This window comes from Salvia splendens, chromosome 9, assembly GCF_004379255.2.
Source record: "Salvia splendens isolate huo1 chromosome 9, SspV2, whole genome shotgun sequence".
In the NCBI taxonomy this organism is placed as follows: Eukaryota; Viridiplantae; Streptophyta; class Magnoliopsida; order Lamiales; family Lamiaceae; genus Salvia; species Salvia splendens.
In genome coordinates this window covers 22,044,052-22,065,550 of record NC_056040.1, presented here as the reverse complement: position 1 = coordinate 22,065,550, position 21,499 = coordinate 22,044,052, and the positions used below count along the sequence as shown (strand labels likewise).

At 37.9% G+C, this 21,499-nt stretch overlaps 2 protein-coding genes and 1 long non-coding RNA gene across 6 annotated transcripts; 1 reads left to right on the top strand and 2 right to left on the bottom strand.

Annotated features, from left to right (window-relative positions):
* Nucleotides 1-537: 537 nt before the first annotated feature.
* LOC121747087 lies at nt 538-12,697 on the bottom strand. 4 transcript variants are annotated; one of them, XR_006039126.1, is made up of 6 exons: nt 12,593-12,697; nt 11,155-11,371; nt 11,016-11,055; nt 10,739-10,816; nt 9,957-10,055; nt 538-697 (listed from the first exon to the last, which is right to left on the bottom strand). It is a non-coding gene; the product is annotated as an uncharacterized LOC121747087 (long non-coding RNA). The 4 variants fall into 4 exon arrangements; XR_006039125.1 differs by lacking the exon at nt 538-697 and adding an exon at nt 2,215-2,553 and having other exon boundaries at nt 9,957-10,610; XR_006039124.1 differs by lacking the exon at nt 538-697 and adding an exon at nt 2,215-2,553.
* Nucleotides 12,698-17,267: 4,570 nt separating this feature from the next.
* LOC121747453 (CEN-like protein 1) lies at nt 17,268-18,234 on the top strand. The gene is made up of 4 exons (XM_042141489.1): nt 17,268-17,514; nt 17,602-17,663; nt 17,747-17,787; nt 17,874-18,234. Exons 1-4 carry the CDS (start codon nt 17,314-17,316, stop codon nt 18,014-18,016), a joined length of 447 nt encoding a protein of 148 aa, XP_041997423.1. The 5' UTR covers nt 17,268-17,313; the 3' UTR covers nt 18,017-18,234.
* Nucleotides 18,235-18,925: 691 nt separating this feature from the next.
* Nucleotides 18,926-21,387, bottom strand: LOC121746934 (protein COFACTOR ASSEMBLY OF COMPLEX C SUBUNIT B CCB2, chloroplastic-like). The gene is made up of 6 exons (XM_042140893.1): nt 21,056-21,387; nt 20,854-20,972; nt 20,691-20,762; nt 20,335-20,478; nt 20,084-20,237; nt 18,926-19,313 (listed from the first exon to the last, which is right to left on the bottom strand). Exons 1-6 carry the CDS (start codon nt 21,219-21,221, stop codon nt 19,096-19,098), a joined length of 873 nt encoding a protein of 290 aa, XP_041996827.1. The 5' UTR covers nt 21,222-21,387; the 3' UTR covers nt 18,926-19,095.
* Nucleotides 21,388-21,499: the final 112 nt, after the last annotated feature.

Here is a 21,499-nt window from a genome sequence, read left to right as displayed (position 1 = left end):
GTGCGAGATTAGATATTGACTTGAACCTGGACAGTTTGATATCTGGTCCAATTCACCAAATTTTATTATTACAAAAGTGTGTAGTTTAAGTGATAAAGTATGATTATAAAACAATTCAAATCGTCAAATAATGAGTTTGCATTTGCTCAACAATAATCGGTTTGCATGATTCCACCCACACATGATTTAATTCGAATTTATCAACCCAAAATTAGGTAGATTATTTATCTTTAATAATAGTTTATCCGTCTGTTAAACATATAAACTTTTGAATCAGCACGAGTTTTAATACAAAACTGGTAAAGTAAGAAAGATAGAAAGAAAAATGTGTTACTGGAACATGAGATCAGCCTCATTAAAGAGAGAAAATTTTACTTAAATAAAAAGTTTCTATTTTTACCGGATAAATCCAAAAAATAAAGAGTTTTTTATTTTTAAAGGAAGAAGTGAGTGCATCAATAGTAGTAATATTTATATTATCTATCAAATCAAACACATCTTTTACCTACAACCAGATCACAACTATTGTCCCTAATACAACAAAGTACAATCATAAGAGCATCCACAATAAAGATAAGTTAGTAATAGTATGGCCAAAAACTTCTTCTATCACATCATCATGCCCTTCTCACAGCCTAGCCACTGCCCTATCCAAGCAACAATCTAGCAATAGGCTAGCAATAGTCAAGCCAACGCCCTAGCCCAGCAAATAAATTGATAAATACGAAATTAAAATTGGACAAAAAATGGAGAAAGTGCAAACATAATTCAATAAAATAAAAATAATAAACACAGTACAATAAAAAAAGTGCAACGAGTCGTATATTTAGAGTTGAAATAGATAAAAATTAATTGCGGGCGTTAGCCGATCGCTCGCCGCTTGCCGTACAATAGGCGGCGAGCGATCGGCTAACGCTCGAAGTGTGCGCCCGCCGCCCGACCTCTCGCTCGTCGCACAATAGTGGACTAACCACTACAAAAAAATCGCTAATTAGTGGAGGAAATATCCGCCACTACATCTCATTTTTCCGCCAGTAAACCAGTTAGTGGCGGAACAAAACCGCAGCAATATCTTCGCCGCTAAAATATGTGGAGAAATATTTTCCTCCATAGAAACGTAGTAGCGAATTACCCACGGAAAATAGTTCGCCACTAAAAATTTAAAATAGTGGCAGATTTTGGGAGCTATATTTAGTGGCGGAACTTGTTTCCGCCAAGTTCCGCCACTGAGAATCCGCCACTATTCCGCCACTACATATAATGTTATTTAGTGGTAGAATGTATCCGCCACTAAAGTTTTGTACAAATTTTGGTAATATTTATTTTATTTTTTATCCACCCTATTAAGATAATTTTTCAACAAATCAATAGATTCATAATAAAAATAACTATAGATACACCAATACTCATATATTACTTAGAACATCAACGTTTAATAATAATAATATGAGCATCAGTGCAATTCTAAAACTTAGTTAATAACAAAATAGCTAAGCATGTAGCTTCTATCTGCCAAAAAAGTGGTGGGACCGTTTTTGGCAAATTTATCATCTACAATCTTGTTCCTTCCTAATATAAGAGCATCAACTACGATGTCCCCCCACCGTCCCTTAAACTACTATTTGAGAGTTCAACTGTACTTTATTCCTCCATCTCTTAACTAAGGGACGGAACCTGCAACACTCTGTCCCTTATTCCGTCCCGTAAATTACTATTCATTAAATGTCATTTTTATTTTTTTTTCCAACCTAATTCAATTAAAACAAACACACTTTATTAAAATTAAAACAACATTAAAATTCAAAAAAATAGAAAATGGACATAAGTAAAATCCTAAAAAAATAAAAATGACATAATTTAATTTTCTCCGCCAAAGTTTTCCCAAATGTGCTCAATTAGATCCTCTTGGAGTTGGGCGTGGGCGCTAGAGTCGCGTGTCCTTGCCCGAATAGACAATCGTTCTTGTATTGACGGATGCGCTCCACTTCGCGTCGATCTTCTTCAAGTGATTGTCCATTAGTTGACGCATTTGCTCAAAAGGATCCATTTGTTTGAGTTGATTTAAGATGAAATTGGAGTGGTTATAGAGAGGATTTGAGAGGAATAGATGTGTGTTTGTGTGTGAAATGAGTATGAAATAGGATTATTTATAGAGTAAATAAATAAAAAATAAAAAATAAAGAAAATAAAAAATTAACGGTAACATTACCGTTTGAAAAATAATTTTTTTTTATTAAAATTCGAATTTAAAAAAATGAATTATTGCGTCATCCGTGACGACGCCCACTCTCGGGCCAACGAGTGGGCGTCACGCATGCATCGGGGGCGCGACACGTCACCCGGGCGCGTGACGGGACGACGCGTCCTTTGTCTCGCGACTACGGGCTGGAGACTGGCTACGGGACAGGACGAACGTTGCAACGCGTCCCGTGGCGGAACCGTCCCTCCGAGACGGAACGCAAGCCGCGCGCGGGACGCTTAGTGGTTGCTCTAATGAACTTGTCTCTTTCCTTTCCAAATCTTGGATCATCTTGTTCATCTTTGAGCCACCTCCTGAAGCCACACACATATACATTAGCATTAAAACAACTTCCCCTAAAATCCTGAAATCAACCAAGTGGATTATCTTCCCACATGAATCATCGATCCCATCTTCAGTTACAATAACAATTAAAGTTATATCAAATGTGATTGTGAACCCATTTCAGTTACAGGTGGCAAACTAGTATTTAAAATAAGTAATATACCACTTTCAAACTGAATAAAGTTTTTAACTACATGCTGCTAGAAGTTACAATATATGTAAGTTCAGCCATAAAACGCTTATCCAAGCCATATACCACTTATAAACTCATATAGCTACAGAATCCTCCATTCACACAAACCACCCATTTCTCAGAAATATTTTTTTAATCCAAAACACAAAGTAACTTTTATCAGACAAATCCAGCAACTAAATCCTAAAACGGAAACAAATTATTCGATTTTTCTCTTCGATTTCATACAGGACAGAAAATTAAATAATTTTCTTCGAGGAAGACCACAAACTCAGTCAAATTTCAACAAACGCAAGCCAAAATGCACTACATTTTAGAGTAGCATGTTGGAATCGTGCTTAGTCAAATATTTTTTTGATTAATAATAAATGTTACAAGACATTTAATTTTGTAAAATTAAATGCAATAGCGTCGATCTACGTTCCGAGTAGATGACCGTAGTATATTTATTTTCTCAAATCCGATTCCCGGTGAGTGAGAAATAATATATTAAAATTGGTCACAATAAAGCTAGAAATGAGCTATGTGAAAAGACTAAGGGATTAATTAACTAGGTGTTAATTATTCCACATCGGGATGATAAACTTCTTTGATGAAGTATTTAATCAGATGAATTATCATGTGTAATAATTATCGTGGAGTAAGACGGTTGAGAGAGCCCACACGCGCGCCGCCGCCGCCCGCCTGCGAGCAGCGCATCGTGCACCGTGACCCGTGCACCGGGTGCCGAGTGCCTTGGATCTTGGTTCTTGGCAATTGGTCTTTGGGTGGTCTTTGGGCTGTACTTTGGAGCTAGTCGTTGAGCGTGGTTCGTGCCCCGCTTGTTCTTTTTAGACCAACCCAAACTCCAGGCTATCCCCGACGGGACCTAGTCCACGTCATGGTCCCGCTGGACCTTAACGCATGACGGGAGACAAAAGGTTCCCGCTGGACCCCGACGCACAACGGGAGACAAAAGGTCCCCTCTAGACCCCGACTTACAACGGGAGTCAAATGGTCCCCGTTGGCATGTCCAGGTGCCTCGTGTCTCTTCAGCTCCCACTGACTAGTGCACCAGTCAGTAACCCCCGGCGGTTACAGTCAAACCATCATGGCACACATGATGGCTGTTGACTCCATCAATGCTCCTGCGGGTGGACTTGGCCTATAAATAGGCTGTCACTTCATGCATTGCACACAATTAGACACACAACACATTTGAATAGCTCTCTCCCTCTTCTGCATTGTCTTCCCGTCGAAGCTCTGCCCTCGCCATCATCTATTTCGCCGGAGCTTGTTCCGTCTGCGGTGCTGCAACGAACAAGACGAAGCCGTTTTATCTTTGGGGACGTCACGCCAAACCGAGAGCACTACCGGGGCGTATCTCGTCTTGCGGAAAGAGGACTCCTCAACTCGGCTTACATCTTTACGGTTTATTATTTCAAATTCTTCTTTGTAATTTCAATTCAGTTTATTCCGTTTAATTTCTCCATTTTTCATTGGGTTGTATTGCCCGGTTAGTGTATCTTTGTATCACAGTTGATCATTTTTCAACCAACAATCGCAAGACGAGATATACTATCCGTTGAAGAAGGAGATGGGACTATAAATTGAATCTAAAACTTTCGAAACTAATACCTTAGCGTGGAGATGGATCCCGTCACTGCGTTCCCCGTCGTCGCTTTCCCCGACTCCAACACCGACGTGCCCACCGTTCCCCGCTGGGTCCTCGTCGGGTCCCCGCCATGACCACGACTTCCGTCGAGTCCACATCATTACCATTGATTACCCAAGTGCCTTGAGCGATTACTAACCCGTTTGGGTTGACAGGTCAATCCACCTTTGGTGGCACCGATGGTTCCTCATTAAGTGGTTCCATGGGATCCTTGATAGGATCGAGTGTTGGACCTTTTGAGGTCAACACGGGTGTTGGGGCCTTCGGTACCAACACGAAGAAAGACGGTTCCACTTTTTGTGGTTCCGCGAGATCCTCCAATGGATCGTGTGTTGAGTCCTTTGGGATCAACACGAGTGTTGGGGCCTTCGGGGCCAACACGCAAACTGACGGTTCCACTATTAGTGGTTTCTTTAGATCCTCTAACGGATCAAGTGTTGAGTCCTTCGGGGCCAACACGAGAACTAGTGGTTCCACGTTTAGTGGCTCTATAGAATCCTCTAATGGATTGACTGTTGGGACAGTCGGGTCCAACACGAGAGTTGATGCCGTTGGGATCAACACGACTGATTCCAATGTGGAGGAGAGACCTCATGAATGGACAATGACAGGGAAATTCTACGGGACGTCTCCCGTTCCCATGGATAGGGTCGTTGGGTGTGTCCCATTGGTCTCAAGGGACGTCTCCCGTTCGTCGGGAGACATGGGAGACGTTTTACTCCCGTCCGTGCCTTAGAAAATGTTGGTACATCGACACGGGCGTCACTGCCCACGTGTGTGCCGATAGAAGTAAGTTCTACACTTACAAGACTGTTGAGGGGAGGAAGCTCAACATAGGAAACCAAGTCTCATCCAAATGTGTCGACTTTGGAGATATGGTCCTCAAGATGACGTCCGACGTGACAATCACTCTAAGGAAGTGCTACATGTCCCGGACATACGCAAGAACATAGTTTCTGGATCAATACTTGTAAATAGGGGTTTTTTAACTTGTATTTGAATCCGATAAGTTCTTTGTGTATAAGTGTAGAAAATCCATCGGAAAATGTTATGTAACCGATGGTCTATTTTAAACTAAGTTTATCGGCTATTCACTGTGTTTGAAAAGCCATTGGTTAATAATGAAAATGCCAATACGTCCTCCTATTTGTAGCACTATAGATTAGGACATGTGAATCCTAATGCTATAAAAGTTTAGTAAACTTGAATTTACTAAATACGAAAGAAGTCAATATCCAAAACAAATGTGAGATTTGTCTTGAGGCGAAAATGGCTAGATTATCGTTTCATTATATTGAACGAAACATGAAACCCTTTGAAAATTCACATTGTTATATGTGATTGAAAATTCGTGCAAACTAGAAGTGGTATAAAGTAATATATCACGTTCATAGATGATTGCACAAGATATTGCTATCTTTATCTTTTAAGAAGTAAAGATGAAGCAATTGAAGTGTTCAAAAAAAATTATAAGAACGAAGTCGAGAATCAACTTGGATTGTAAATCAAAATGATTCGAAGTGATAGAGGTGGCGAATACGTAGCCCTGTTTGACGAATTATGCAACGCATGTGGTATAACTCATCAAATGACTACTCCATATTCACCACAATCTAATCGTGCTGCAGAACGCAAGAATCAAAATCTTAAATAGATGACGAATGCCTTATTGATTAGTTCAGGGATGCCCAGAACATGTGGGTGAAAACTGTTTTGACAGTCATCTACATCCTAAAAAAAATATCACTCAAAAGTAAGGATGTCACTCCTCATGAGTTGTGGAAGAGAAGGAAGTCATCCTACAAATATCTCAAAGTGTGGGGGTGTTTGGTAAAGGTGATGGTTCTTCTGCTCAAAGAAGTTACAATTAGTACTAAAACGATTGATTGAATCTTTATTGGGTATGCACTTAATAGTAGTGCATATCGATTTGTTGTCCACAAGTCTGAAATACCGACTGTGACCGTGGGAACAACAATTGAGTCAAGAAATGTTATATTTCTTGAAAAATATATTTCCTCGCAAAGATAAGGAAAATATTACACCCAATTATGAGACGAGAATTGAGGATGAAGCCACTAGTTCTTAATAAGCAGATGAAGAGCCAGAATCGCACAAGCGAACAAGGCCCGATCCAAACGATACAATGCTAAGACGTGGTAGTAGGGTCAGTACACCAACGACATTTGGTCCTCACTATAATGCTTTTATGTTGGATGAAGAACTAACATTAATAAAAGTAGCCTTTGCTGGCCCAGATAGGCTGCATTAAAGACAAACTGTTCAAAACGAAATTGATTCAATTTTGCTAAACCACACTTGGATGTTGGTTGATCTACCTGAAGGTGCTAAACCTTTAGGATGCAAATGTGTCCTTAAAAGCAAGTTTAAGGCCGTTGGAACAGTTGACAAGTTTAAATAATGATTTAATATGAAATCTATATGGAATAACCTAAAAGTTTTGTAGTACCTGGACAAGAGAGAAAGGTTTGCAAACCGGTTAAATCCCTCTATGGATTGAAACAAGCGTCGTTGCAATGACACTTGAAATTTGATAATGTGATGTTATCAAATGGATTTAAAATCAACAAATGTGACAAATGTGTCTACATTAAGAACACTGATAATGGATACGTTATAGTGTGTCTCTACGTTGACGATATGTTAATCATGGGTAGTAACACCTAAATGATTAACTATACGAAAACCATGTTAAAGAGAAACTTTGACATGAAAGATATGGGTCTAGCCGATGTGATTTTTGGAATGAAAAATTCTAATACAAAGGACTCATCTTGACACGATCTCATTATATTGAGAAAGTACTAAAGAGATTCAACGCCTATGATGGCATCTCGGCTAAGACGCCTATAGAGCTCAAAGTTCACTTGAGCAAGAACAAGGGCAAGCCCGCTGCATAAGAAGATTATGCACGGGGCAATGAGTGCATTATGCATTTGACTAATTGCACTAGACTTGACATTGCTTGCATTGTGAGTCGTTACACGAGCAATCCAAACAAAGAGCATTGGAAAGCTCTTGTAAGAGTTTTGAGATATCTCAAGTATACTCAAAATCATGAGCTACACTTTTCGAGATACCCCCGGTACTTGAAGGGTACTGCGATGCAAATTGGATATCCGATAACAAAGACTCACTTTCAACAATTGGATATGTCTTTACTATTGGGGGTGGTGTTGTCTCATGGAAATCCACGAAACAGACATCTATAGCCCGATCCACTATGGAATCTGAATTCATAGCTTTAGATAAAGCCGCGGAAGAAGCCGAATGGCTTAAAAAACTTCCTTGAAGATATTCCATGTTGGTCAAAGCCCGTGCCTCCAGTGTTAATTCACTGTGATAGCCAAGCCGCTATTGAGAGGGCAAACAGTGGCTTGTACAATGGTAAGTCTCGACACATTCGTCGACGATATAATACCGTGAGACATTTGATCACAACAGGGGTGATTACAATTGACTACGTAAAGTCATTGGATAATCTAGCAGATCCGCTAACTAAAGGGTTAAATCGTGATCAAATGAATAAATTGCTAGAGGGAATGGGTTTGAAATCCACAAACTAAAGAATTGTCATAGTGGTAACCCAACCATGATGACTGGAGATCCCAAGAACTAGGTTCAATGGGAAAACTAAGCTATGAGAGTTCGTGTGAAACACTCATCTATATCTATTCCCTAGAGAGCAATAGAGTGTTGTAAAACTTGCCTAGTGGTGAGGTTCAGTCTATGACTTTTAATGATCCCTAAAGGATCTCGTTGAGAAGAAGTTCTCAAGGAGACTAAGTATGGCAAGATAACGAGGAATCACCTATGTAAGTGTGAAGTGGGGCCGCTTCAAACAATACACTTATGAATCCAAAGTGGTGTCTAAGGCCTTAAATGGACACAAAACGTGAGAACGGATGAGGTTGAGGTGTTTAAGTGTTAACATCATTGTCTCGGTGCACGTCGTGGATGAATAGTTCAAAGCATCGCGCTACTAGTTCGCCTGTGTATCCGATGGTGTTGACTATGTTCAAAGCCAAAAACTACATATCCTTATGCTTACATACCTCTTGAGGGTTGAGCTTGTGTCTGCATACATATGCATTTGGCAATTTCCACTCATGTGGGGGATTGTTGGAATCGTGCTTAGTCAAATATTTTTTTACTAATAATAAATGTTACAAGACATTTAATTTTGTGAAATTAAATGCAATAGCGTCGATCTACGTTCCGAGTAGATGACCGTAGTATATTCATTTTCTCAAATCCGATTCCCGGTGAGTGAGAAATAATATATTAAAGTTGGTCACAACAAAACTAGAAATGAGCTATGTGAAAAGACTAAGGGATTAATTAACTATGTGTTAATTATCCCACATCGAGGATGATAAACTTATTTGATGAAGTATTTAATCAGATGAATTATCATGCGTAATAATTATCGTGGAGTAAGACGGGTGACAGAGCCCACACGCGCGCACACGCGCGGCGCCGCCCGCCCGCGACCCGCTCACCGTGTCCCGTGACCCGTGCACCGGGTGTCGGGTGCCGTGTGCCTTGTGCCTTGGTTCTTGGCAATTGGTATTTGGGTGGTCTTTGGGCTGTTCTTTGGAGCTAGTCGTTGAGCGTGGTTCGTGCCCCGCTTGTTCTTTTTAGACCAACCCAAACTCCACGCTATCCCCGACGGGTCCTAGTCCACGTCATGGTACCGCTGGACCTCGACGCATAATGGGAGACAAAAGGTTCCCACTGGACCCCGACGTATAACGGGAGACAAAAGGTTCCCGCTGGACCCCGACGCACAACGGGAGACAAAAGGTCCCCGCTGGACCCCGACTCACAACGGGAGTCAAAAGGTCCCCGCTAGACCCCGACGGTACATGGTGTATCCCGTTATGTAGCATGTCCAGGTGCATCGTATCTCTTCAGCTCCCACTGGCTAGTGCACCAGTCAGTAACCCCCGGCGGTTACAGTCAAACCATCATGGCACACATGATGGCTGTTGACTCCATCAATGCTCCTGCGGGTGGACTTAACCTATAAATAGGCTGTCACTTCATGCATTGCACACAATTAGACACACAACACATTTGCATAGCTCTCTCCCTCTCTCTGCATTGTCTTCCCGTCGAAGCTCTGCCCTCGCCATCATCTATTTCGTCGGAGCTTGTTCCGTCTGAGGTGCTGCAGCGAACAAGACGAAGCCGTTTTATCTTTGGGGACGACACGCCAAACCGAGAGCACTACCGAGGCGTATCTCGTCTCTCGGAAAGAGGACTCCTCGACTCGGCTTACATCTTTACGATTTATTGTTTCGAATTCTTCTTTGTAATTTCAATTCAGTTTATTCCGTTTAATTTCTCCATTCTTCATTGGGTTGTATTGCCCGATTAGTGTATCTTTGTATCACAGTTGATCAATTTTCAACCAACATAGTCATATAAAGAATGAACAAGAAAAATGGCCATAGATATGCAGATATAAAAATGATTCAAGTAGCAAAATCACAACTAACCTCCGCCACATTCTGCATCCTGTTCACGTCCTCTTCCAACTTCATTCTAAGCTCACGCTCTTCGTTGAGATTTTGTTGCAATTATTTGGCATCCCCTGGCTGTGATTACGACACATATTTGATATATAAAAATAGAAATATTCAAATTGGTGCTGAAATTTGTGATTAATAATACTTGAATCCTGCCATCCAGTTGGTGGCTTTGTGACAGCTACAGCAACGGAGATCCTACAGATTATCTTATTTATGAGAATAATACCTACGGAAACCTATTTCTTTATTACACCAGAATTAGACTAGGCCAAACTAGAATATCTTAGAATTAGCACAGTAAACTAAGTATTTAATACTCAAACACATTACATAATCCATAAAAAGTCCTAACTTTAGGAGGTCCCTTGTGAAATGATTTCAGTAATGTCTACATAAGTAGATGCAAAATGAAAACACTTGGAAATATCATGGCTTTGATAAAGATTGTTCCAATAAAAGATGTAGCATCTCAGACATAATATTTATATAACAAAATCAATTAATGAAAGACTGCATAAAAAACTGTATGATACCCCCTAAAACTCTTAGCTACAACCACACAAGTTCAGGGAAAGGGAGAAAATTTCACACGGATTACTATGCGGAAGAATCACGTTGCACCTGCTTCCACACGAGAACACTTATAATTCTCTTGGCATACCATCAGCGGGTTTATAAAAAACTAATTAATAATGAGTAAATACTAAATAGAATCTTGATTGTAACAAGAAAAATAATGAACTAATTACCTTGTTTCTGAGAGTTTGAGAACAGAATACTTAAGTTTCTATGTTGCTGGAAGTATCATGAAGCAAATTATCTGCCACCTATTCACATGTAGCATGATCATGAAAATTCAGACAAATGCCATTTTTGAACGGGTTTAATTTTTCAGTAAAAAGGACCAGAAAGTCGACTAGTGAGAAACATTGCGGCCTTTGATCTTTTACAGAGGAAATGCTACATTAAGGAGAGGTAGCAAAGAAGTAGAAGGCATAACATTAATTTCACTTTTTCTACTGATACCTCAAGTACTTTGCACCAATAGCTAAGGCATATGGGGCATCTGTTCAAGAAAACACGATCTCAGCTCATAAACACAAGCTTAAAACAGATATGGATTGTCAGAATCACAAGACACCATGTTTAGGAGGATTCTTCTTACCTTGTTGTCGTAAAGAGAGGTGGAAGATGAGGTTGTGCTATGAGAGGGAGCAGGATCTCTTGTTTTGTGTGGATCGGGATAGTGTGAACCAATTCTGTTGAAAATGCTACTTGAGCTGCTGTAAGGACTGTATCGATTGCTGCTGGAGTTGCTGCCACCTCTCGCTGAGGAAGGCGGCCGCAGAGCAAGTCTGCTCGGATCTTGACCTGTCTTCCGGCTGCTCAAAAACAGACAAAACCACTAATTAGTACACTTTCGCTTGAAGGTGAAATTTATCATGATGATCATGTAGGAAAAAAAAATTGATCTAAATTTGGAGTATGCTTTGACAAACACTTAAAGCAACTGAAGTCTACATAAGTGATCAATCAAGTAACAGTTCAACAAGATATTATTGTACCATGCAAATCCCAAGTAAGATCCATTGGCCTCAATTTTCATCTATCTATAAGAATCGGAAGTCTCGGTTCAAGGGTGAAGCAAATACCTTAACTGGATACACAAGAAACTAGAAAACATTTTGAGTTGTGCACCACATTATGAATTTCTAAGGAATCTAAATTACATGACCTCAACTGAAGTTGACAAGAAAATTGCTCAAAGCAATGAATACTTGCATAATGAAACCCAAAAAGATCTCAATCCATTCCTGAAACAGTTTACACATACAACATATTCCATAGAGCAACAGCTTGATATTTAAAGCCAGAATGAATCACACAAAAAGTGGCAAAGTAGAGGCAAATCTATACTCAACAAATTCAAATTGAATTGCATTTTGAAACATTAAATGACAAAATGCAGACACCAAATGCAAACCAATAAACATAACTATGACAATCACTAAACACCAATTGCTTCAACAATCAAATGGCACGGGTTGCATGACTATCCAGCTCAATTTCCACACATAAATTGAAAGAGATTTCAGAGGATTCGTCTGATCAGATCATCAACAAAAAAAGGCAAATATCAAGTAGTATTTGACTAGTAGGTGACCTGAAAAAGGCAAATATTAAGATGTACTTTAAGGTTTAACACAAGTGAACAAGCAATCAGTAATCTTGTCTACAGAATCAGTCCTATGGCCTTGCCTTGCCTAGCCTAATTGCCATGCCCATTGTTCTTTTTATACACTACTGTATTACCTAAAACAGCACAAACACATACCACATTAATTAAACCTTGGATCTCAAACTCTGCAGGGGATAGACACGAAGGAGGAACTCATATACGTAGCATAGCAAAACAGCAGCAATGAAGGGGAGTAAAACAAATAAATTCATAAAAATACATCAGAACTCAAATGTGATATAGAGGATTACAGAAATGCAAATAAAGAACATTGTCGAAGCCTACTTCCAATGGCTAAATTCAAACCTCTAACAAAGGATTACAAAAATAGCGAGAAGAGGCGGGGGTATGGTAAATTGATTACCTGGTGGCGACGGCGGTGGTTGTTGAATGCGAGCGGACGACGGCGACGGAGCTGGAGCGTGAATAGCGAGAATTCCGCCACTATTTATAGTGTTGGATAATCCTGTCAGTACTACTGGCGGAAATAGTCCGCCACTGATTTCCGCCACTAATATAGACTTTTTTTTTGTAGTGAAGTCACGCCTGAACCGCTAGCTGGTGGCTAAGGCGGACGCTGTCCATTATTATGGATGCTCTAACCACCTCAATCTAAATTGCATTTATGGATGCTCTAAGCATCATGCCATGCCTCCTCGAGTTCATCTTCTCATGGAGACATGGACAATCTAATTCCAGCCTATTTATTTACAACGCATTTTCGTCCTGTTTAAACTGACATATTCCTTACTCGTACAAAATCTTAGGAATTGTTGGTTAATGTGTTGAAATAAAGAGAGAAAATATGGTGTAAGTATTAAATGGAGAGAAATAGATAGTTGAAAATTGTAATATAAAAAAGAAAATAGTGATTGAGTGTGTTAATCGAAGATTGAAAGTTATTTTATTATTTTCTAAAATAGAAATTTATCATTTTATTTTACACAAACTATATAAGAAAGCGTATCAGCAAAAAATTCTTTAATTTTGGATTAATATTGTAACTGCAAGGAAAGCTAAATGATTCATTTATATAGTTAACATACAAAAAATCAAAACCGGCCCAAAAAATATGTGATGGCCGTAAAATTAGTGGGTACTAGTTAACCTTTAAACAATTTAAAATACAATTTTACTTAAATCCGTGATCAGATTATACTAGATAATCGATAGTGTTCTTCTAGAGATCATCTAGTTAGCTATACCTAAATTTATGTCTAAAATTTGAATTCTACCAATACTTGTACCATACATTTTTAAGTACAGATTAATTATCATACATCATTTTTTGGTTTGTTAGATAAAATAATCATGAAATATAGTCAACTATTAAGTTGTAAGATTATTTTAGTTGAATGTAATGATTATGACTAATTATCACATGATTATCCACCCAGGATTGAATTGTGAGATTAAATCTCATGAACTATACAATATATATTCAATCATGAGATATAATCTTACAAATTGAACAGTCTCAAAACTCACAATTCAATCTCATGAACTATATACAATATATATTTAATCACGAGATATAATCTTACAAATTGAATAGTCTCAAAGCTAATTAGTATTGTGCATCTCAAGTATTACATAGTATGAATTATAATAAACTGAAACGCTTGTATACTTTGAAATTATAATCCATGTACAACAATACAAGCTCTAAAAAGTTAAATGATTAGAGGAGCTGATCAAACGAAAGCTTGGACGAAATGGGGAATGGTCTTCAAGTTTGGCAGTTTTATCTTTGAGTAGGCTGTCTATTTTTATGCTAGTGTTGGTTTGTTTATTCGCTTTGGTAGATTTGTTGTTGGGGCTTTTTTTTTGGGTGACCTTGTCCTTGTTTTTAGGTTTGGTTTTATTTTAACAGTTTGGCTTTTGGTTCTTTTTATTTTTTATAGCAGTTTTTGGCTTGCCTTTCTTTTAGACTTAGAGCATTTTTATTTTAAAAAAATGTACTACGATAAACTGGTCCGATGGGTTGACATTTCTTTTCTGTTATTGCAGTAAGTATAGAAATGAATTTGACAAGCACTGTTAAGAAGCCTAGAAGGTCATCAAATTAATTAATTATATTTAATGACTTTACATATAGGGTTTGCATTGTTGTGCTATATTCTTTTCCAATTTAAAATTACTAAACAATGTCAACCTTTTGTTAGTCGCCTCTTTAATTAACAATTAGACTACGTATACTTGTACGTTTCGGTTGCTTCCTGTTGACTGCTCTATCTCTTTAACACACGAGTTATTATAATACTATCTATGTGATTAACCATTTTAACTTTTGAACTTACATTGATGTATTTGTTTGGCAGCCATAAGAGTTCACATGTGGCATTTTTTTATGGAATATGCAAATAATATATGCCGCAATCATCGTACGTATTCTCAATTCAGGCATCTAAAAATCCATCTATTTTAATTATCGAACATAAACGCAAATTTTGTTTTTTTTATCTATATTGATTTATATTCTTAAAACCCGAATCATAGCAAAATAAAGAATAATCGAAAATAAATAAAATATTTATTTTATAATAAAATGTGATTGTGATTATTTAGTGGAGTGTGACTGTGTAAGGTCCAACTCACTAGAAAAAACGATGTTTAAATTGGAAATATCTTGAATTGGAAAGAAAGATATTATTTTATGGATGTAAAGAGTAATACTTTATGGACATCAATTTTTATAATTTCTGTTTGGACAGCCTATGGCCTAAATTTCTCAATTGGGCTTTCTTGAACAGGAAATAATTTTTGTGACATCGACAACTTCGGACATTTGTGGCACGTTTGTGGCATTTTTTGTAATGAGAAGTGCATTTCCCTAATTTTTTCAACTCACTTTCTTTTATATTTATAAAATTCGTGTCAAGTCAAGTGAGACTTTAATTCATGGACTGAGGGAGTAATATCGTCATATCGGCATGTTTTTTTTACTCAATTACTTTTTAAACAAACATTTATTACTCAATTACTTTTCAAACAAACACAAATATGGATGATTAATCCACGGGTGCTGTTAATATTTGAGTTCTCTTATAAATTTAATCTTCAAAAATAATTCATGGTGATCTAGTTCAAAGAAATAAATATATATACGGTAGAGTATATAGGTGAAAGGTATTTTGAGTTGAACGTTTAAATGGGAGGAGAAAATTGCTTGTCTGCCAGTCTGAGTATGATGATTTGCTTGTGAAACTACTACTATCTTTGAATTAATCTCCCTTGAAAGTAAATACAGTACAAATGATGTGAGGACTTGGTTTGACGATGAAATTTGGGTGTTTTTTTAAACTTTGTTTTGCAGGTTAATCAACGAAGGGAGATCGATAAATAGCTATATATTTAGAACACCATGGAAATAGGACTCCTATTGGCGGATGGAGGGAGTAAAAGACAACCAATCCCCCCTCTACTAAAAAAGATGGATTAGAAGAAACAACCCTCAAAAGTCATGCAAAACAATGACGATATTCAACTATTCTTTATCTTAACTAAGTCAAATATTTTGTATTATGAAGTGTAACTGTATTCAGGTTTTATTAAATTTATCACGAATTTTAGAAAAAATAGAAAGATATTTCCATAACTTTATTGTTAAGTCCAAACTCCAAAGGATCTAGCCTGCAAAATCCAAATAAAAAGTTGTTAATTGGAATAATTAAAGAGAAATCAATGTCCTACTTTTTATGATTATATAAGATATATTTATATTTTTGTAAAATTTTATGAATGCCTTACTATCAGACAGATCAATATTCATATTCCAATGGTATATTTATAATTTTATTAGCACTTATAATATTAAATATAACACTTAAATGTGTTGCGGATTTGAATACACATGATAAGCCAACGTTGCACAACACAATATTCTTCCTTATGGAGTAATTTAATTGAATCGAATTTAGGCCTGAATAATGTCACACACATTTTTCCTGAAAAAACAGGCCCACAAAATATACTGCCCTTATTCATTACGCACATTCACAAAAACGAAACAAAAAATGAAAAAGGCATATTTCTATTTAATAAAAAATCCATGGTAAAAGTAAATATTTTCCATTAACAGACACATACAATATGCACAAAAAATAATCCAAAGGTCGGTTCCAATGCACACAAAACATACTGTTTAAAGAATAAATTATCAATATATATCTCTACAAGTGGAAACCACATGATTGAAAACCACATGCTCTATTTGATATTTAATTGATCAAAGAATTTCCATAAAATGTATTTTCATTCCAATTCAGGCAAAGCATCCTTGCAAGGATAAGACACTTCTAATCCTTTTTCTTGGAATTAATACACGTCCCAACCTTCGATGATAAGATTTAATTTAATTTAATTTTTCCCCTTCTCATGTGTATTGTATTTACTATTTAGAGAAGCACCTCAAAAGTTGAATTCCCATTTGCTAAAGATATTATATTCTAGTGCCAGAAGTTTTATTCCAGATTCTCCTCCAGCCAATCACCCAGTGACATTTAATATTTTATTAGATTGCTTCAGATGGCAAACTCCCAATTTTAATAGGAAGGTCAAAATATCACTTGCAACAAATCAATAGATGTCACCACTTGGACTACTCAATCACAGGAGCCTATGAAAATTCAAGATTTTGTCACATTAAGTTTGAGTAATAATTAGGCAATCTCTATTCAACTTGTATCCACAATTCTTTGTAAAGAGAAAAATCAAAGTAAAAACTGTTGATGGAATAGAGAGTTGATAAAGAAATTTGTCAATTAATTAAATATCTTAGAGTTCATTCCTTGTAACTAAGAAGTGGAAAAATTGAAGAAATGGTCTATTGCATCTGACCCCATCTCCAAAACTTGATTAATTGGCATCTTAGTAGCAAAGTTCTTTCAGACATGTTTTGTTCAGCACAGACATATCTTTTTTGTTTGCATGCAGAGATTCCTAAGAATTATTTCAACTTCAAATTTTATCCCTCCACTCCACTATAAAAAGGCCCCTCGCAACTTCAACATCCCTCACAACACCAACAACAACAAAAAACAAAAAACAAACTTAGCTTCAGCTACATTTCTGAATTCTTGCATAATGTCGAGGGTGCTCGATTCTCTCTCGGTAGGCAGAGTCGTGGGGGAAGTCGTGGACAGCTTCGTATCTTGTGTGAAGCTGATTGTAACATACAACAGCAACAAGCAAGTCTGCAATGGCCATGAGCTCATGCCTTCTGTCATTGTGTCCAAGCCACGAGTCGATATTGGTGGAGAAGACATGAGGGCTGCTTACACTCTTGTATACCACCAATACCATTACATATCATCACACTTTCTGTGTGTTTGTTTCTCACATTTTTATGCATGTTTGCATGGGTTTTTGTAGGTCATGACTGATCCAGATGTTCCAGGCCCTAGTGATCCATACATGAGGGAACATCTCCACTGGTTTGTATCATTTTTTTTTTGTCAAATGTTTTTATGTTTAATAAAGAATAGTTGCATTTTATGATTTCATTTTCCTTTTACAGGATAGTTACAGATATACCAGGCACTACTGATGCATCTTTTGGTATGAATCAATCTCAAACCTCAAACTGACTTCATTTTTGTAGCATAAAAAAGTTGCATTTCCAAGATTTGTTAATTTGTTACCAGGGAGAGAGATTGTGAGCTATGAGGCTCCAAAGCCAGTAATCGGCATCCATCGCTATGTGTTTGTGTTGTTCAAGCAGAGAGGCAGACACACTGTGAGGCCGCTGGCTTCAAGAGATTACTTCAACACAAGAGGATTTGCATAAGAGAATGGCTTAGGATTGCCTGTTGCTGCTGTCTATTTCAATGCACAAAGAGAGACTGCTTGCAGAAGAAGATGAACCTTAAATCCTTCAATAAACAATCATGGATCAATAACTGTTATTCTCTATGCTTAAATAGTACACACCCATGTTCTGCTTTTAGTATTATATTTTCATGATTTCTGACAATTAAACTAAAAATAAAACCTTTTTGACAAGGTTATTTGGTCCCCACCAACCTTTTTTGATGTGTTTAAGGTTTCTGTTAATCTTCATAAGAATAAGATACACTTGTACAAGACTTATATGTTGTTGTGTAGTGTGGTCCCCCTCATTTCATGACTCACTACTAATGATCTAATGCTATCACTGTTTTGCTTGTCTTTGTTGCTTCTACTAATTCAAAACTCTTTTTACTTTCTTCACATATGACGTGTCATTCTTTCACTCGCCATGTGTATTAACATTTGAAAACAAGAATTTCTGCCCTAAAGCAATGAAACCACTCTGCTGCTGTAATCATATCATTCACCATTTCTTGACATACAGATTTTTTTCAAGCTCCTATGTTTCTAAAGCAGCTATCTGGTCGAGCTTCGATCTCCGTTTGGTAGAGTAGGGTCCGCGGCTCAAATTAAAGGCATGAAACAAGTAGACGTAAGTTGAGATTGGAAACCGCTGCACATTTTGGTTTGCTTCAGATCTTGATAAAATGTTATTGATCTGAGCATTGCACTGATGCTGCAGCTTCTCCTACTCCATCTTCACGTGCTCGTTCTTGGGTATCGTTTTCTCCTTCGTTGAATGTGCACAGAGGCAGAGCAGATGGATACCTTCTGGTGGCAAATATTCGGTTTGTTTGTAACGGAGAAGAAAATACTAACCCCTTAAGCCATATATCCCTCCTTGGAGTGAAAGGGTGAAATGATTTTTTACTAATAAGGATGGAAGAGAATTGAGGAATTTAAATGATGGGCGTATTCCTATCCCTCATTATCCTTTACAACCAAAGTGAACACAATACAAACTACCTACTTATGCAATCACTTGAACATATAAGTTATAGGATAATAATCTAGATTCTACAAATATGAAGATAGAACTATACCACTAAATTTGCTGGCGATGGAAGCTATCCATGCTATGTCTTTCTGAGTAAATGCATAGTCGACTCCAGAAGCCAACAGGACGAAGCCCTTCCTCGCCTCTGTTTGGCTCGAGCTTAATTGACGAGCTTCTCGGATAGGTTGCACAAGGAGAGACCTAGTACCCACAGGAACCATCTCCTTCAGCTCCGAATCTGGATTTGCAGGCATGTCATAAATGTAACTCACTTGACCATTTGTAAACCAGATTCAATGAAGATAAAAATCTCATATATAGAATAAAAATGAACATGTTTAACTGTCCCTATAATTATTATTATTGTTCTTTTATTTTTGAGATTCTCATGGCCCTGCTGAGTGGAAAAACAAAGAAACTGAATGAATATTCAGAGAAGCTCTATCTACATATCATAATAAACATTACAATTCAATGTTTCTCAGCGTATAACAAATTGAAAGGCGGCTAAGAAAGATGATAATAGTAAGCTCGAGTCCTTGACATGATAATGTCTCAATAGGTGCTCGTCACAGATTAATAATTATAACAAAAAACTGCGAGAAATTTTATTTGTTACTTGGTCTTAAATGTGTAATGGGATTCACAACCTAAGATTATTGAATAGTATGAAAGTAAAAAAGAAATAATTTCGATAACAGATAAAATTCTTCATAAGGTTGCCATGAATGCACAGAATCCACAAATGTTTTGCACCAGATATATGGTAAGGATGTTGAAGAGTAAACTCCCTACTCAAACATTGAAATAAGTGAAACATTGAGTTAATCATCTGGTAACTGTGTTCAATGTGAACACATTTGGCCTAACAATACTTCAATAGAATTCCTTGAAATTAGATAGGTGAAATCCCAGGCAACCACTTAACCCTTTTACCGAATATTCATGAGTATGACCTTTTCATGTACCAAATGCAGCAATACGAAACCAAAGAAACTAAACTTCTACCTGCTGACTGTTGGAGATACATGACATCCTTTAACTCAGACAACCCAATCTTTTGTGTCTGCTTCCGGAACCAATCAGGGATGCTTTCTTTAGGCATATCCTTAGGCACACTCCAATAACCACGCACACATAAAGCATCTTCAACTGAAATGAGCTACAACATTTATAGAGTTAGGACCCTTAGAAACGTAGGCGCTCAATGCCTCCAACTTTAGTTTTAATACACTATAGTCAAGGGCTTGAAAGCACACCACTGATATTGAGTTTGTATTACGCAAGAGGACGTATGTTCCCCAAGCCAAATCTTCCCTCAATCCAGGAGCGATATCCCGTGACATGGCAAAGATTTGGTCCACACCCTCAGGTATGCTTTTTTGAGTAGTTGGAGAAGCCCCCTGCATAGCCAAGCTTACACTAGAGCATTATAAATGAGTTCATCACACTCGCAACCACTTCTCTTGATAGATAAGCAAAGTACCATAAACAATAAAGCATTAATACAGCAAACAGGATACTAACAAGTGCTTAATAGCAAAACTATGGCCAATGTGTAGAATTTGCTCATTTCAGACCAGACAAACATCAAAACCAAAAATTCGCGTGATACCTTGAGAAATCTTCCGAGGTACGGGACAAGTGCAGAAAATGATGCAAGAGAAAGTCCTAATGCCTCCGTCCTCTACAAAATACCAAAGAAAAGCAAACACACAATATTAGACCATATAATTACCATGAATATAAATAGGGGGAAAAACAAGAAACACATTTACAAGCTGAGCTGAAGTGATGGATGAAGAATCGGAGCCCAGGAAATGATTCAACGCTAGAAGCGCCCCAAACCCATATCCAATGTATCTGGGCAAGTAAGATTCATCCAATCCAGGTATTCCTTGAAAATAAAACAACAGGAAAATACAATAAAAGAAATGAAGAAAATTAAGAGTGGAAGAGGGAATGGTCATAATTATATACCAAGCGTGAAGCGAAGAACTGAGAGATTAGGCTGCTGTTGATTCTGGGAGCAGCAGATTGATGATGATGATGATGATGGGGTTAAATTTGAAGGGTAGTTGCGTTTGTGAATGACGCGAGATGTTAAGGGATTCAGAGAGAGGGCGGAAGTAGTGCTGCTACTCATTTTTTTTGCTTCTGCTGTTTGAGATGAGACTTGAGAGCAATATGTTTGGAAGGAATAGGATAATTCTTTTATTGACTCAACGGCAATAATACTAAGGGCGTCCACTATGGCACGGACGCCGACCGCCGCGCCGCCCCCCCTTCTCGCACAGCCGCCTCACCGCCGCGGCGCCCGCATCCGCCCCGTTTCCACACTATAGGGCGCCGCGGCCATCGCCCCACCCATTCTTCCTCCATTCACCCCAGCCGCGGGCTCGCCCCGAACGCGGCTATCCCGCG

What these genes read in the sequence shown, in the direction of transcription:
- LOC121747453 (XM_042141489.1), top strand. Translation starts at nt 17,314, where the DNA reads ATGTCGAGGGTGCTCGATTCTCTCTCGGTAGGCAGAGTCGTGGGGGAA. An exon ending in TGAGGGCTGCTTACACTCTT is followed by an intron (nt 17,515 to 17,601) that starts GTATACCACCAA and finishes GGGTTTTTGTAG; the next exon opens with GTCATGACTGATCCAGATGT. An exon ending in ATGAGGGAACATCTCCACTG is followed by an intron (nt 17,664 to 17,746) that starts GTTTGTATCATT and finishes TTCCTTTTACAG; the next exon opens with GATAGTTACAGATATACCAG.
- LOC121746934 (XM_042140893.1), bottom strand. Translation starts at nt 21,221, where the DNA reads ATGAGTAGCAGCACTACTTCCGCCCTCTCTCTGAATCCCTTAACATCT. An exon ending in ATACAAACTCAATATCAGTG is followed by an intron (nt 20,238 to 20,334) that starts GTGTGCTTTCAA and finishes TAAATGTTGTAG; the next exon opens with CTCATTTCAGTTGAAGATGC. An exon ending in GTATCTCCAACAGTCAGCAG is followed by an intron (nt 19,314 to 20,083) that starts GTAGAAGTTTAG and finishes CTGCAAATCCAG; the next exon opens with ATTCGGAGCTGAAGGAGATG.